Source organism: Ursus americanus, chromosome 19, assembly GCF_024610735.1.
Source record: "Ursus americanus isolate L20-20 chromosome 19, mUrsAme1.1.p, whole genome shotgun sequence".
Lineage (NCBI taxonomy): Eukaryota > Metazoa > Chordata > Mammalia > Carnivora > Ursidae > Ursus > Ursus americanus.
Window position 1 is genome coordinate 12,566,895 of NC_142145.1, and position 12,858 is coordinate 12,579,752.

General features: G+C 39.3%; 1 protein-coding gene across 2 annotated transcripts; it reads left to right on the plus strand.

Moving 5' to 3' along the window:
- The first annotated feature begins 5,486 nt into the window (after nt 1-5,486).
- Nucleotides 5,487-11,980, plus strand: LOC123787531 (serpin B4-like). Of its 2 annotated transcripts, none has more exons than XM_045790364.2 (7): nt 5,487-5,654; nt 6,153-6,209; nt 7,432-7,560; nt 8,331-8,448; nt 9,284-9,423; nt 9,720-9,875; nt 11,579-11,980. In XM_045790364.2, the coding sequence occupies exons 1-7, from the start codon at nt 5,487-5,489 to the stop codon at nt 11,978-11,980; spliced, it is 1,170 nt and encodes a 389-aa protein (XP_045646320.2). The 2 variants fall into 2 exon arrangements, with proteins under 2 accessions (XP_045646320.2, XP_045646321.2); XM_045790365.2 differs by having other exon boundaries at nt 9,783-9,875.
- Nucleotides 11,981-12,858: the final 878 nt, after the last annotated feature.

The following is a 12,858-nucleotide window of genomic DNA, read 5'->3' on the forward strand; positions in this document are numbered from 1 at the left end:
TACCCCTCTAGAATTTTTCCTCTCCATTGGTACTCCAGAGACAGCATTAACAACAATCAATATTGCTTTAGACAAAGAGCATATTCAAACAGGTAAGAAACATCATGAATCCAATGATCAAAAGGGCAAAAGACATGAGGAGATTTTCACAAAGAATGAGCTTCAACTAAAACAAATGTAAAATAAGATGAGAATATATTCCATTTGTTGACTATGAAATGAAAATTTTGAAGTCACCTGTAATACTGGGAGCATTTAGGATGAAGAGCTAAATCCATAAAAGGGTGAAGAGGTAACAGATGACTTAATGAATAGTAAGGAGCAACACACAAGATGGTAGGTGGGCACGCGGTGACATAGCACACGGCTGGAAACTGAAAATAGGGCATTGAAGACAGGAAAAAACAATGGTTAGAAAAGGCAGTGAAAATAAAAGAAAAAGAAGACCATGTTTCCTGGCTTCAAGATGGGAGAGTGACAAGTTGCCTCTGAGTAAAGATCCAGTGACATGGAGTCACAGGAACATCCATTATTTCACATAAAGCAAAGAGGAAGAGGAAAGGGGAGAGCCTACACCAGTGTTTCTTGGCAAAAGAACAGAATGCCCACATGAATCAGGTAGGTAGTTATAAGAGAACAACAAGGAACAGTGATGGATTCAGTTGAAAGTAGGATGACTGTCCTGGGTGGTGCTGGAAGTGTGGGAATGGGAGAAAAGGTGGGGCTCATATGAATCTGTCATCCATGATATACTTACACAGGAGACCAATTCCCTAACTAATGTCTGTATAAATCGTACTGGAATGAGTTCTCCTCTGTGAAATCCTTTTACAAAGCTAATTAACCCCATTCTGATGTAACTCAATGCATACACAGCTGTATCTGTTTCTGCAGAGGACAGAGTAATTGGCAGATATTCTATCATTGGATATTCATCGTTCTCCACTAACCAGTTTCCCCGTAGAGACACACCATATACTTCGTAAGAAGGAAGAAGAAATAAAATTCCCCAAGGATTTGCAATTTAACAAATCACGCCCTTCACAAGGAAGTAAGGTTCGGGAAAACCAAGGAGATATTTCTTAACCTACCTATAAAAGCATGAGAAATAGCAGGATGGTTCCCAAAAGTGTATGTTTCTCCTAAGTTTTATTGGGTTTCTGGATTCCTGCAACCAATGATGTTGGGTGTATTATTTAGAAAATACCCAAAGACACAAGGTGGCAAGGAATCACATGCAAAAACTTCTGAGGATGGCTGAGTGATTTGTGACACCATATGACATCAGGATGTCATAATCCTGTCTATTACATGCCAGGAACAATTTTTGGGAACAGAAGAAAAGTATACAATTATTTCTTAGTTGATCCCAAGCTCTTTCTAAATGTAAGCAAACTCCTGGTCCTTATAGAGTCCCTTGCCCTCGGACTCTACTTCTGCATGATAAATCTTAGCAGCTTAGTCTCAGGGGATTTCAGCCTTTCCCTTAAAGGCTAATTTATACCACTCTGTCACCAAATTTCTTCCTTCCACGCACAGCCCAAGTTTCTTGCTTCTGTCCTATGGGGGTCAGGTCCCTTTCTTTTGGAGCCCAAAGAAACCCCTCCTGCTCCTGCTCCTGCTCCAAGAACCCATACTTCTATCTGGTGACAACGGCCGGTGACACAACCATCACAGAGAAGTTCCTATTCCCATGTTTGTAATTTTTCACCATGGGTCTTTTTCTCGTCATTTTCTTCTAACTTTGGACCTACTCCTTCATCAAAACCCCAACAGTCTGCTTCCTCCCTTACCCTCACCCAGTCTCAACTCAGAGATCTGTTACATAATAATCCCACTTGGGGATTCACTACACACAGAGTGATAGAGGAGACCTAAGAGCAGCGTGGCGTAGGGCGTAAGGAGATCTGCCAGAAAAAAAACTTTCAGTTTTAGAAACAAAATTCCCATTCACCCTCTACCTCCTATCCTCACCCTCTATGTTTCTGGGTCCTTGTTGTAGTGAATCGTCCTGTGAATTCATGATGTGCTGAGACAAAAGACCCTGTCCACGGTAAGTATTAGAAAGGACTCACTATGGTAACAAGTGCTAGAGAGGCGTGCTGGAAATCAGAACTCCCATACCTAACCCCATCATATTCTGGTGGGAATATAAAATGGCACAGCCACTGGAAAACAGTCTGGCAGTTCAAAATCAAACACAGGCTTACCATATGACACACTGATTTCACTCCTAAGTATACACCTTAGATATTAAAACATTTATCTGCAGTGAAATTTCTATATGAAAGGTCATGTCAACATCATTCACAATAGCCAGAGTGAACAAAACCCAAATGTAGGTTCACACATGAATGGATTACAGAAAGTGGTATTCTCATATGATAGAACATTAGTCATATAAAGAAATAAAGCACCATTACATGCTGCAGTGTGCTATGCCATGGATGAACCATGCTAAGTAAAAGGAACATGATACAAAAGGCCAAATGTCATGCATTCCATCTATAGGAAATATCCAGAATAGACAAATTCATAGAACAAGTAGGTTAGTGGTTTCCAGAGACTGCGGTAAGGGAGAACTATGCAGGGTCTCTTTGGGGGGTGATGAGATTGTTCCAGAATTAAATGATGGTGATGGCTGCACAACCTTGTCAACGTACTAAAAACCAGTGACTATTACATTTTTAAAAAGTGAGGCTTACTGAGGGCTTCAGAGGGGATGGGGGTGGGGGATTGGGATAGGCCAGTGATGGATATTAAGGAGGGCACGTACTGCATGGTGCACTGGGTGTTATACGCAAGTAATGAATCATGGAACTTTACATCAAAAACTAGGGATGTACTGTATGGTGACTAACATAACATAATAAAAATTATTATTATTATTATTATTATTAAATTATTATTTAAAAAAGTGAGCCTTATAGTAGGTGAATTACATCTCAATTAAAAAGTCGATCCATGGTACAAACACCCACCCCCGGGGCAGGCCAGGTGTGGGGCTAGATGTCCCACAACCACTACCCTCGACCCTGCCATAGCCACACCTCAGGGTACAGTGTACTCTGGGGACAAACACTTTCTTATGTCTGCCTCTTTTCTCTCCCTCCCTCTCCATTTCTACTAAATCCCAGCTTAATATAGCTGTCTGGGGGAAGGGAGGGTTGGGCATGATGTGATTCTCTCTCTGAGCCTCACGCTCAGAGGAAATCACCTGGGTATCTTTCCCCACCCACTGTTCTTGGCTGTCCCAGGATGGAGCCCGAAAAGGGCATCGGAAGACCAGCCTTCTCTCCTGGTGACTGTGGGGCTTAGTATTTGATTGTATCTCACCCCTTCTGATTTTGTAGGAGGACATAACCTCTTTTGAGAGTACAGAAGAAAAAGGTTCTTTTCATTTAAACACAAGGAGGTATGTCATTTCAAACCCAGAGTTTGTCTAACATACTATGGGTAGTGGATACACCTGCAGGTTCCTGAGCCAGCTTACCTGCCTGATATTTCACCTGTGCAATTCACTACCGGTAGCACCTTTTATTCAACCGTTCTGTGCCTCATTTTTCTCTTCTGTGCAATGGGAATAACAAAGGGACCTCCCTTAACAAGTTGTAAAAGGTGTAAATGGGTGAAAGCCTATCACTGCTTGGTAAAAGTCAAGTTTTTAATATTATTCTACCTGTGGGAACACCATTCACATAAAGGGAATAAAGTTCCTATAGCAGAATTAACCATCGCATTCAAAGAACACCTTTGTCTCGTTTTTTCTTATAAGCAGTAAGTGTCCAGTCCATGAATATGAAGCTGGTATACTAAAGGGCAAATGACAGAGAAATTTCATGATTCTGGAGTTCAGATAATTTATTTTCAGTTCATATTTATATAAAAAACTAGAATGCTGCCACACAAGATGTTCCCTGTTTTTACCCATCATTCCCCTTGTGAGCATGTTAACACTGCAAGGTAAATGAACTTCCCACTGACCTTAAAAAACAGGGAAAATCTGGGACCGGCTGCAAGGGGGCATGTGTGGTAACAAGGAAGACAGCTATCGAGGTACAGCCTTTGGGAAAGGCAATAGATTCTTGTCCTCCATGTATTGTTTTTTGTTTTGTTTTGTTTTGTTTTTAAATTTATTTATGTGACAGAGAGACAGCCAGCGAGAGAGGGAACACAGCAGGAGGAATGGGAGAGGAAGAAGCAGGCTCCCAGCGGAGGAGCCCGATGTGGGACTAGATCCCAGAACGCCGGGATCACACCGAGCCAAAGGCAGACGCTTAACGACTGCGCTACCCAGGCGCCCCATCCTCCATTGTTAAGTCACCGTGTCAGTAGCACTTTAGAAAGAACTCGAGCTATTTTCCTGGTTATAAAGAATAATTACTAAGGAAATCGACAGGTTGAATGAGCCCTTTCGGAACTTGAGATAGAAAATGTAACCTTTTTTACTGTTTATGTTTGAAGTGGGCCTGAGGGACATCCAAAACCAAGAGAAGACTTCTTCAAGGGTGATTTCCGGGTGGATGTGGCAGGGGCATGTGAGGAAGTTGTAACTGTATCCTCATCAGTATTAGAAAGACACCTACCTGCATTTCATAAGATCCAATGATTGCAGGTCCACAGTTTTTTGCTGCAGGTGAGAAGGAAGTACAGTAATAGAAAGCTCATGTTTTATTCTCATAAATATTTTGAGTTGATTCACATGATGGTTAGCCTGGTTAAGAAATCAAAAGCTGATTTACTTGAAATACCGACCACAACGAGGAATAGGTGGCAGGAGAGAGCTATATATTTAGGAGCTCACTGTTCACCACACACAGGCTGACAGACTCCCTGCCCACCTCTGCTTCCTTCAGGAACACAGGTATGTGCCTCCAGTTGCTCCAGCTCAATAACAGGAGTCATTTCTGAAAATCATGGTGGTAATGGTGTGTTTTCTATCATGCATCTATCGCAATCTGTGTGACCGTATTTTACTTATTCTGCCAGGGTAAAACGGAAACACCTTCTTCCTCTGATTTATCCTTTATCTAATTTATTTCTGATTAAACAAATGCTCCCTTAGGCACACATGTGGTGGAGGGGAGGGGGGTCTCTGGCACCCACAGAACCCCAAAGGAAAAGGCAGAGAGGTGCCTCATGGGAGCAGGCTGAATCTTTGTGTTGGTATTTGTAATAGTGAATTTTCTACCCAGGCCTTGTGCTGCCAGTTATGGAAGAAAGATAAAGATGTTCTATTACTTTTTCACAAAAGTTTTTTTTTTTTACATAGTAATTTTGATAGTCGTTTAATTATGAAATTTATAGATACATTGAAAGAGACTTGAAAAGTAGAAGGAAGAAAAACTTGAGTTGCCAGAATCCTACAATCCAAATATAAGTCATTTCTTTTAAGAAAATGTCATTACAGACTCACCCTCCCTTCAGTAAAGTCATAAAGTGAATCTCATGCTTTTCCAGGAGTTCCAGATTGCACCAAGGTCACCATGAATTCACTCAGTGCAGCAAACACCTGCTTCGCATTTGATCTGTTCCAACAGTTCAAAACATCAAAAAAGGATGACAACATCTTCTACTCCCCTCTCTCCATCTCATCAGCATTAGCCATGACCTACTTAGGAGCCAAAGAAAATACTGCACTGGAAATGGGGAAGGTAGGTGTCCACTTCCCACCCACTGTAACAGCTTAGACTGATTTCTCTGTTAGCTGTGAGCACTGTGAGCACAGAGCTGTAGGGGCACATGCCCTCCCCAAGGCCCTGCCCCACTCGCTTCCCTGTGCCTAGATTTCCTCTGATAGCTGGAATGAACTCCCACAATCGCACAACAGAGGCAAGGCTTAAAGGGAAGAGTAATGGGAGAAGTGATGCACTATTTAAATTCATGCAAAACATTTCATGTTTTCTCAGCCATGAATAATGACACAGGATTCTTTGAAGTGGCTGGTGATGAACCAGCTTTCCTGTGGTTTTTCAAGGAGCAAATGCTTACACTGAAGTTTTCTGTGTTTCCTTTGTTTAGTGTTTTGGTTTGGTTTTGGTTTTGGTTTGGGGGTTTTGTTTTGTTTGGATTTGGGTTCTTTCTTTTTTTCTTTTTTATTTATTTCCAGATCTTTTGAGTAGTTTTCGTACCCCACTTCCTGTCTCTTCCAGGTCCTTCACTTTAATGAAGCCACAGAGAACACAAAAGAAAGAACTACAACAGATCATGTGAGTCACAGAGACTTGGGTCTAGAAGGAGAATTGCATATCCAAGAGGGTCATACTTTAAAGCAGGAATTTTAGATAAACTGTGAAAAGTCCATTTTTAGGGAAAATCTTAGATAAAATAGATTGGACAGAGTTGTATCTCATTTCATATTACATACTTTTTTATTTCATACTTTTTTCTCCTGAGGAGAGATCAGCACCGTGCCTAAAGAGCTTCAAATTTCTGCTTTGCTGTTCACCAATAAGGAACATGAACAAGACACAACTGCTCTGAGGCACAATGACCTCATCCCAGTAAACTGGGAATAATAAAGGAATCTGCCTCAATGCATACACAGAGATGTAAAACATTACAACAATGCCTAGATTACTGGAAACCCTGATAAATTTTATGTATTATTATTGTAGAATAATAATAATTACAGTAATCATAATGCTGTTGCTAAAATAATATAATTTTAATTAATTCATAAATGGGATTAACACATCCAAGCATATTTTGGAAAATGATTAGATGAGATATGTAATTTATAGCCTTAAGGTCCAAAACTCTTAGCTAGCAAGTAGAAGTTTCTGGATTCAGACAGGCCTAAATTCAAAACTTGGTGCTGCTACCTGCCTCTCTGTGGAAAGTTTATTTAATTCTGAGTCTCTTGTTTTCATCTGAATAGGATTAAAGACTTAGAGATAGCAATGTAAAGCCCTTACCAGGCACATGCTGTTCCTACACTTAAGAGTATGACCATCATTAGTAAAGAGCTATAGATCATGGTCAACAGATTTTAGAAGAAATACAATCTAAGAGTGTAAAGGGCTTCATGTCATAATGTAACTGAAATATACAAATTCAACATTATCATAATATTAATGGCTGTTAAAATGAAATGTGCCTCTAGCCCTTAAGGAGCATAAGTTTAGTTGGGAAGCTTAACCTAGCTATTTGTACCATTAAAAGACAATCCAATGGAAGAATGGTGCTGCATCTGTAGTTAAAAGGTGAAAAGACTGGATTATTTGGAGCAGGAAGAATTTCCCGGGGGAGACTAAACGTAAGGATTCTGAAGAATGTTTAAGTAAATCCACCAAAAACCAGGGAATAACAATGAACATCATCTGTGGCCTGCCAAAAACTTTAGCTTTGGATCTAATAGTTTACATGGGGTTAGTATTTATATTTACATTGACAGAGAATGCAATGAGCCTATTTTTTTGATATTTTAAGGTTGAAAATTTGGGAAATGTGCACCACCAATTTCAAAAGCTTCTGACCGAATTAAAGAAACCCACTGATGCATATGAACTGAACATCGCCAACAAGCTCTATGGAGAAAAAAATTTCCAGTTTCTTCAAGTAAGTTTCATGTGGTCTAACACATCTTTAATACGAATCTTGGGACCTATGGCCTCCAATGACCAAATGGGAGAGACTGAGGCAGGTGAACCTGGCTGACTCACGTGAAGAGCATTCACACAGGGTACAAGACTCTCTTGCCTCCACGATACCAAATGAAGTGTCCTAGACCCTGACAATCCACCAATATCAAGTGTGAGTTTAGGGATTACTCCATAACCCAAGAGGAGGTTCAGTAGCAAAGGAAGTCGTGAGATGCCCCCAATGATCTGACACCATTCAGTCACACAGTGTAAATTTTGGTGGGCAATGACCCAGGAAATGTATGGCTAATGGGATACTGATGAGAGGGCAGGCTTGGTGTCTCTAAGGCAAGTGGGGAAAGTGCCAGGGAATACTGAATGCCTAGAATGGAAGATATAAGCAAAAGCAAGAACCCTATGGATTGAGAGTACTGCTGAGGAGTCCCAGAAACACAGCATCTCCTTTAGAGCATCATGCTTTTGCAGCTTGCAACCCACAGCCTCTTCTGCCCCAGCCTACATCCAGAAGGTATTGCCTTTCAAAGACCTCATTCTTGTGCCAGCCTGTACTTCCTTTTCACATTACTCACACGCTAACTGTATAAAATATGCATGAGCAAGAAAAAATAGATTTCTTCAGGGTCTAGATTCCTGTACTACCTTTTGTCCACATTGAAGATAACTAACTTGGGAACACATAATTACTGATTACTCTTAATTCTTCCTTTCTTCCTTCCCACGTCAAAGGAATACATGGATAACATCAAGAAATTTTACCTAACCACTGTGGAATCAGTTGATTTTAACAATGCTGCAGAAGAAACTCGTAAGAAGATTAATTCCTGGGTGGAAAGCCAAACTCACGGTAGGGTACGAGAGATCACCCATAAAAAGCACTTTTTTTTTAGTCCCCGCTGTGTGTAAAACCTGTTCTTGACACCATACGGGGTGCCAGTGGGGTGGGGGAGGTGGCTTTGCAGAGAGCCTGGAGGAGCGCACTGTAGATGACAGAATGATCTAGGTAAATGTGACAAGCAACAACGGAAACCCAGGAGGTATAAAAGAAAGACAAGTACAAAGAAACACAGTTGGCAATCTGTGTTTGCTCAGGGCTACAAATGACAATACCTTTGTGAATCCCAAAACTCTGCTCAGACCCCATCTTGGGTTCACATCCTTTAAATTCTCAAAGCAGAGAATAAAGAGGAAGACACCCCAGGGAGTGTTGTCTGACAGCACAGGGCACGTGTTTCAGGTAATAGAGTTCATGCCATTTGTCCTAAAGAACAATCAAGCCCTATTTCCTCAGAGTAGTAAGCCCAAAGGTGAAAAAATAGAAAGGAAGGGAGGAAGAGAGGAATGAAGAATGGAGGTGGAGAAGAATTCGGGGAGAGAGGGAGGGTGGGAATAGATTTGCCGCAAGGGTAGCTGAAATCAATGTATCCATATTCCGTGTGAAACGACTGAAGTCACGCAAAGACAGAGAATCTGAACACCTTTCCCATGACAAGAAGGGGTGTCCCCACCTAACTCCATCAGGCTGGTGCCTTGAGGAAAGCTGCACCTTGAGAATTACTGCTCACAGTCCCTAAAGTGGTGACTTGTGTGAATAATTAATGATCCACTGTAACTTCCAAAGCATCTTCCAGACAAACCACTTGTACTTTCACAGCAGACTTTTGATTTTCTTTCTTTGGCAGAAAAAATCAAGAATCTGTTTCCCAAAGACTCTCTTACGTCTACCATTCTGGTTCTGGTGAATGCCGTCTATTTCAAAGGACAGTGGGACACAAAATTTGATAAAAAAAACACTGTGGAGAAAGAATTTTGGCTGAACAAGGTACTGTAATTTATTTAAAATATTGTAACACACTTATAAATGGAATGTTAAATTTAAACTCATATCTGATAGCATGTACAACGGCAGGTAGAAAATAAAATTTGTCATGGTTGTATTTTCTTCTTGTTTTATTTTCTTACTTCATTTAGATAGGAATACGCGAAGAAATTCTTGCTTCTAATTCACAAATTTCCCATATCGTCTCTTAGAGGAGGATGTGTTTGGTGTCTCAATAGTATAATCTTCTTTTGACTAATGCCTCACTTGGCATTTGTTTGCCACATTAATTACTGCAGGATACAAGCAAACCTGTGCAAATGATGAAACAATACGACGTTTTTAAATTCAGCTCACTGGAGGGCATGCAAGCCAAGATCCTGGAAATACCATACAAAGGCAAAGATCTAAGCATGATATTGCTGCTACCAGATGAAGTGGATGGTCTGCAGAAGGTAAAATCTTGTACCTCCAATTCTTCCTACTATTTGCCTGATTTCCTAGTAGTTCAATGTTTGTATAGGCTGTTCATTGAAGCAATGCTCACAGATTGGTGATGGTAGTTGACAGTTCAAGTACAGAGTACATAGTTTCTTCTCTACATACAGCCTAAAAAAGAACTGTTAAGGAGAACCTGGTATCCTGCGTGTTCCAAAAAGTAAATATCTTAAATTGATATCACAGTGTCATATGGAAGAATATACAGAAAATCTCCACAGGCCCTATTAATATTCTGATGAAATTATGGAATGTCAGTTCAGAGGAAACAGACCAAGCACACACATTAATATTATGCAACCGTAAGAACATCTAACATATTCCAGTCTATTCATTTGAAGACAAGGAAATGAACATTCATATGTAGGTGACACTTGGAAATATTTGCAAGCTCACTCATAAACAAAACAAGCAAATTGAAACAACAAAAGGTACATTTAAAATATCAAATCACAGTGGTTTTGTAAACAGTAGACAAACAGATTTATCTTGATGCCTACTTTTCAATTTGGAAGTATTCTCTCCCTAAGAGCTCAAGAGTCATTTGGAGCCTCATTGCTCAGAGTTTGGGGGGGGGGAAGGTGTGTGAGGGGATTATAATTTTCCTTTTAAAAGTGTTATAATAAAGTTAATATATAAAAATACCAACAACAGTATCTGGCGCATTAACATTCCAAACATGGCAGTTTCCAAAGATTCCAACAGCCAGTCATGCTGCTAAAGTCACAGTGAACTTGCCACACCCAAAATAAGATACTGTGCTAAGAGTGGGATTTAGAGATCCTCAGGGAAAGTAATACAGCAATACATGAGAAGGGCCATGACAGTGCTCACACTCCAGCTCAGCAATCCTCATTATCAATGACATCAGGAGTCCCAGTCCTGGGATTTTAACCTAAAGTAACTAATCCAACAAGGCAAAAGCTTTTGGACAGCAGAAGCTCAAAATATTGAAAAATTCAAAATTTTGGTGCATCTTTGTATTACCAAGTTTAACTTGGGGACTGACACAAAGCGAATGCTTTAAAAATATTAAGTAAAAATATGTACACTGATTATCAATTTAGTAGTAGTACTGTGTAACAATTAAGTAAAAATATATACACTGAATATCAATTTAGTAGTAATACTGTATAAAAATTTAAACTTAATTAGAGAAATACATATCTATATAAGAAATGATTACAAATAGGTCAAGCAAGAAAAAGGAATAAAAGTAGTGCCTACACTATAAAAATTATTTAAATTAGGGTGTATAAAATTATGTCCACAAGGATAGTAACAAGATAAGTCTATTGAAAAAGAAGCATATCATATGCGGGGAGTGTAAAAAATACAGATACATAGTTCATCTCTTACAAAATAACTTTATTTAATAATTCTGTTGTATACACACATATGTGCATATATATCCATATATTCACATGTATAGATATTTATGCACATATATAACACAGTCATGAATATATAATACATTTTTCAATTGTATAATATATATTTATGACTCTGTTATTTTTGCCTGCTCAGATGTGATAAACTGAATCTTCTGCATTTGCATTTACTGTTTAAATAAAAGTTTTCTACGATTTGATCCAATGTTAAATCGTGTTTGACATCCAATGAGAATCACGTCAGCTGTTCCTTTTTTCCATTGCTGTAGCTTGAAGATCAACTCACTGCTGAGAAACTAATAGAGTGGACAAGCTCACAGAACATGAGCAATAATTTTGTGGATTTATACTTACCCCGGTTCAAACTGGAAGAGACCTATGACCTCAAGGACACACTGAGAGCCCTGGGGATGGTGGATGTCTTCAATGCACAGACAGCCAACCTCTCAGGCATGACAGGAAACGAGAATCTCCTGGTGTCTAAAGTCATACACAAGTCCTTTGTGGAGGTGACTGAAGAGGGCACAACGGCCGCAAGCTCTACGGCAGTAGATTTTCAAATGAAATCATCACCGGCTTATCCTTTTCATTGTGATCACCCTTTCCTGTTCTTCATCAAGCACAATAAGACCAACAGCATCCTCTTCTTAGGCAGAGTCTCTTCCCCTTAGATGCAATTCGCCTGCCACTACTTAGGAGGAAATTCACAGTTGTTCCAGTACATGGATTGCTAGAAACAACAGATTCTCTTTAATTCTTTTTCCAATCCAATCTCATAGTCACTAAGAATGTAATGGTTGAAATAGCATGTCTGTCTATCTCTCCCCTTCTACAAACACATGTAAACTATTTCATCTCCCAGTGATAATTCCCCTTTGGACAAAATGTTCAATATAAGATAAAAGGATATTTTAACACTCTTCTACTAAATTTGAAATCATTTTGCCTATTTCAAAAATTTTACCTACTATTCAAACTTATTAACCTAGATACCCTCATTTGTTTGAATTTTGGTAGTATCTGGAACCCTTACATGTCTAAATTTCTTTTATTATATATTATCAATAAAGCAATTATTTCTTCATATTATTTGCTGCTTTTCCTTTTTCTCCTTTCAATAAAGTACAAGTGGCTTACCACACATATGAAAGATAATTTAGAAATATATTGTCATATTAAAAAGAAAATTCAACGTAGGAACAGAACATCATAAGGCTGACGGTAGGTTGATACCAGACCATGAAAGGCTCTCTGGCCCATGTTAACAACTTCCTATTTTATCCTAAAATAAATCAAAAGCCACTACAGGTTTCAGTTGTTTGTTTTCCAAAGAGGAGAATGAGATCATCATATCTGAATGCTTAAAATATACTTCTGGCTATCACGATATAAATAGATGAGAGGAAACAACAGTGTAGACAAAGTAAGATTAATTAGTAAGCCATTAGAATGTCAGGAGTGGCACTAAGAAAACAGATATGTAAGAATTATTTAGAAAGTAAAATGCACAGGATTCTAGCAACATATGTGACGGAAATGAGAGATGGAA

Bases quoted from the DNA above. Each gene is read 5' to 3' on its own strand.
- LOC123787531 (XM_045790364.2), top strand. From the start codon at position 5,487: ATGAATTCACTCAGTGCAGCAAACACCTGCTTCGCATTTGATCTGTTC. The intron at 7,561-8,330 runs GTAAGTTTCATG...CCCACGTCAAAG, and splicing joins AAAATTTCCAGTTTCTTCAA to GAATACATGGATAACATCAA. The intron at 9,876-11,578 runs GTAAAATCTTGT...CCATTGCTGTAG, and splicing joins AAGTGGATGGTCTGCAGAAG to CTTGAAGATCAACTCACTGC.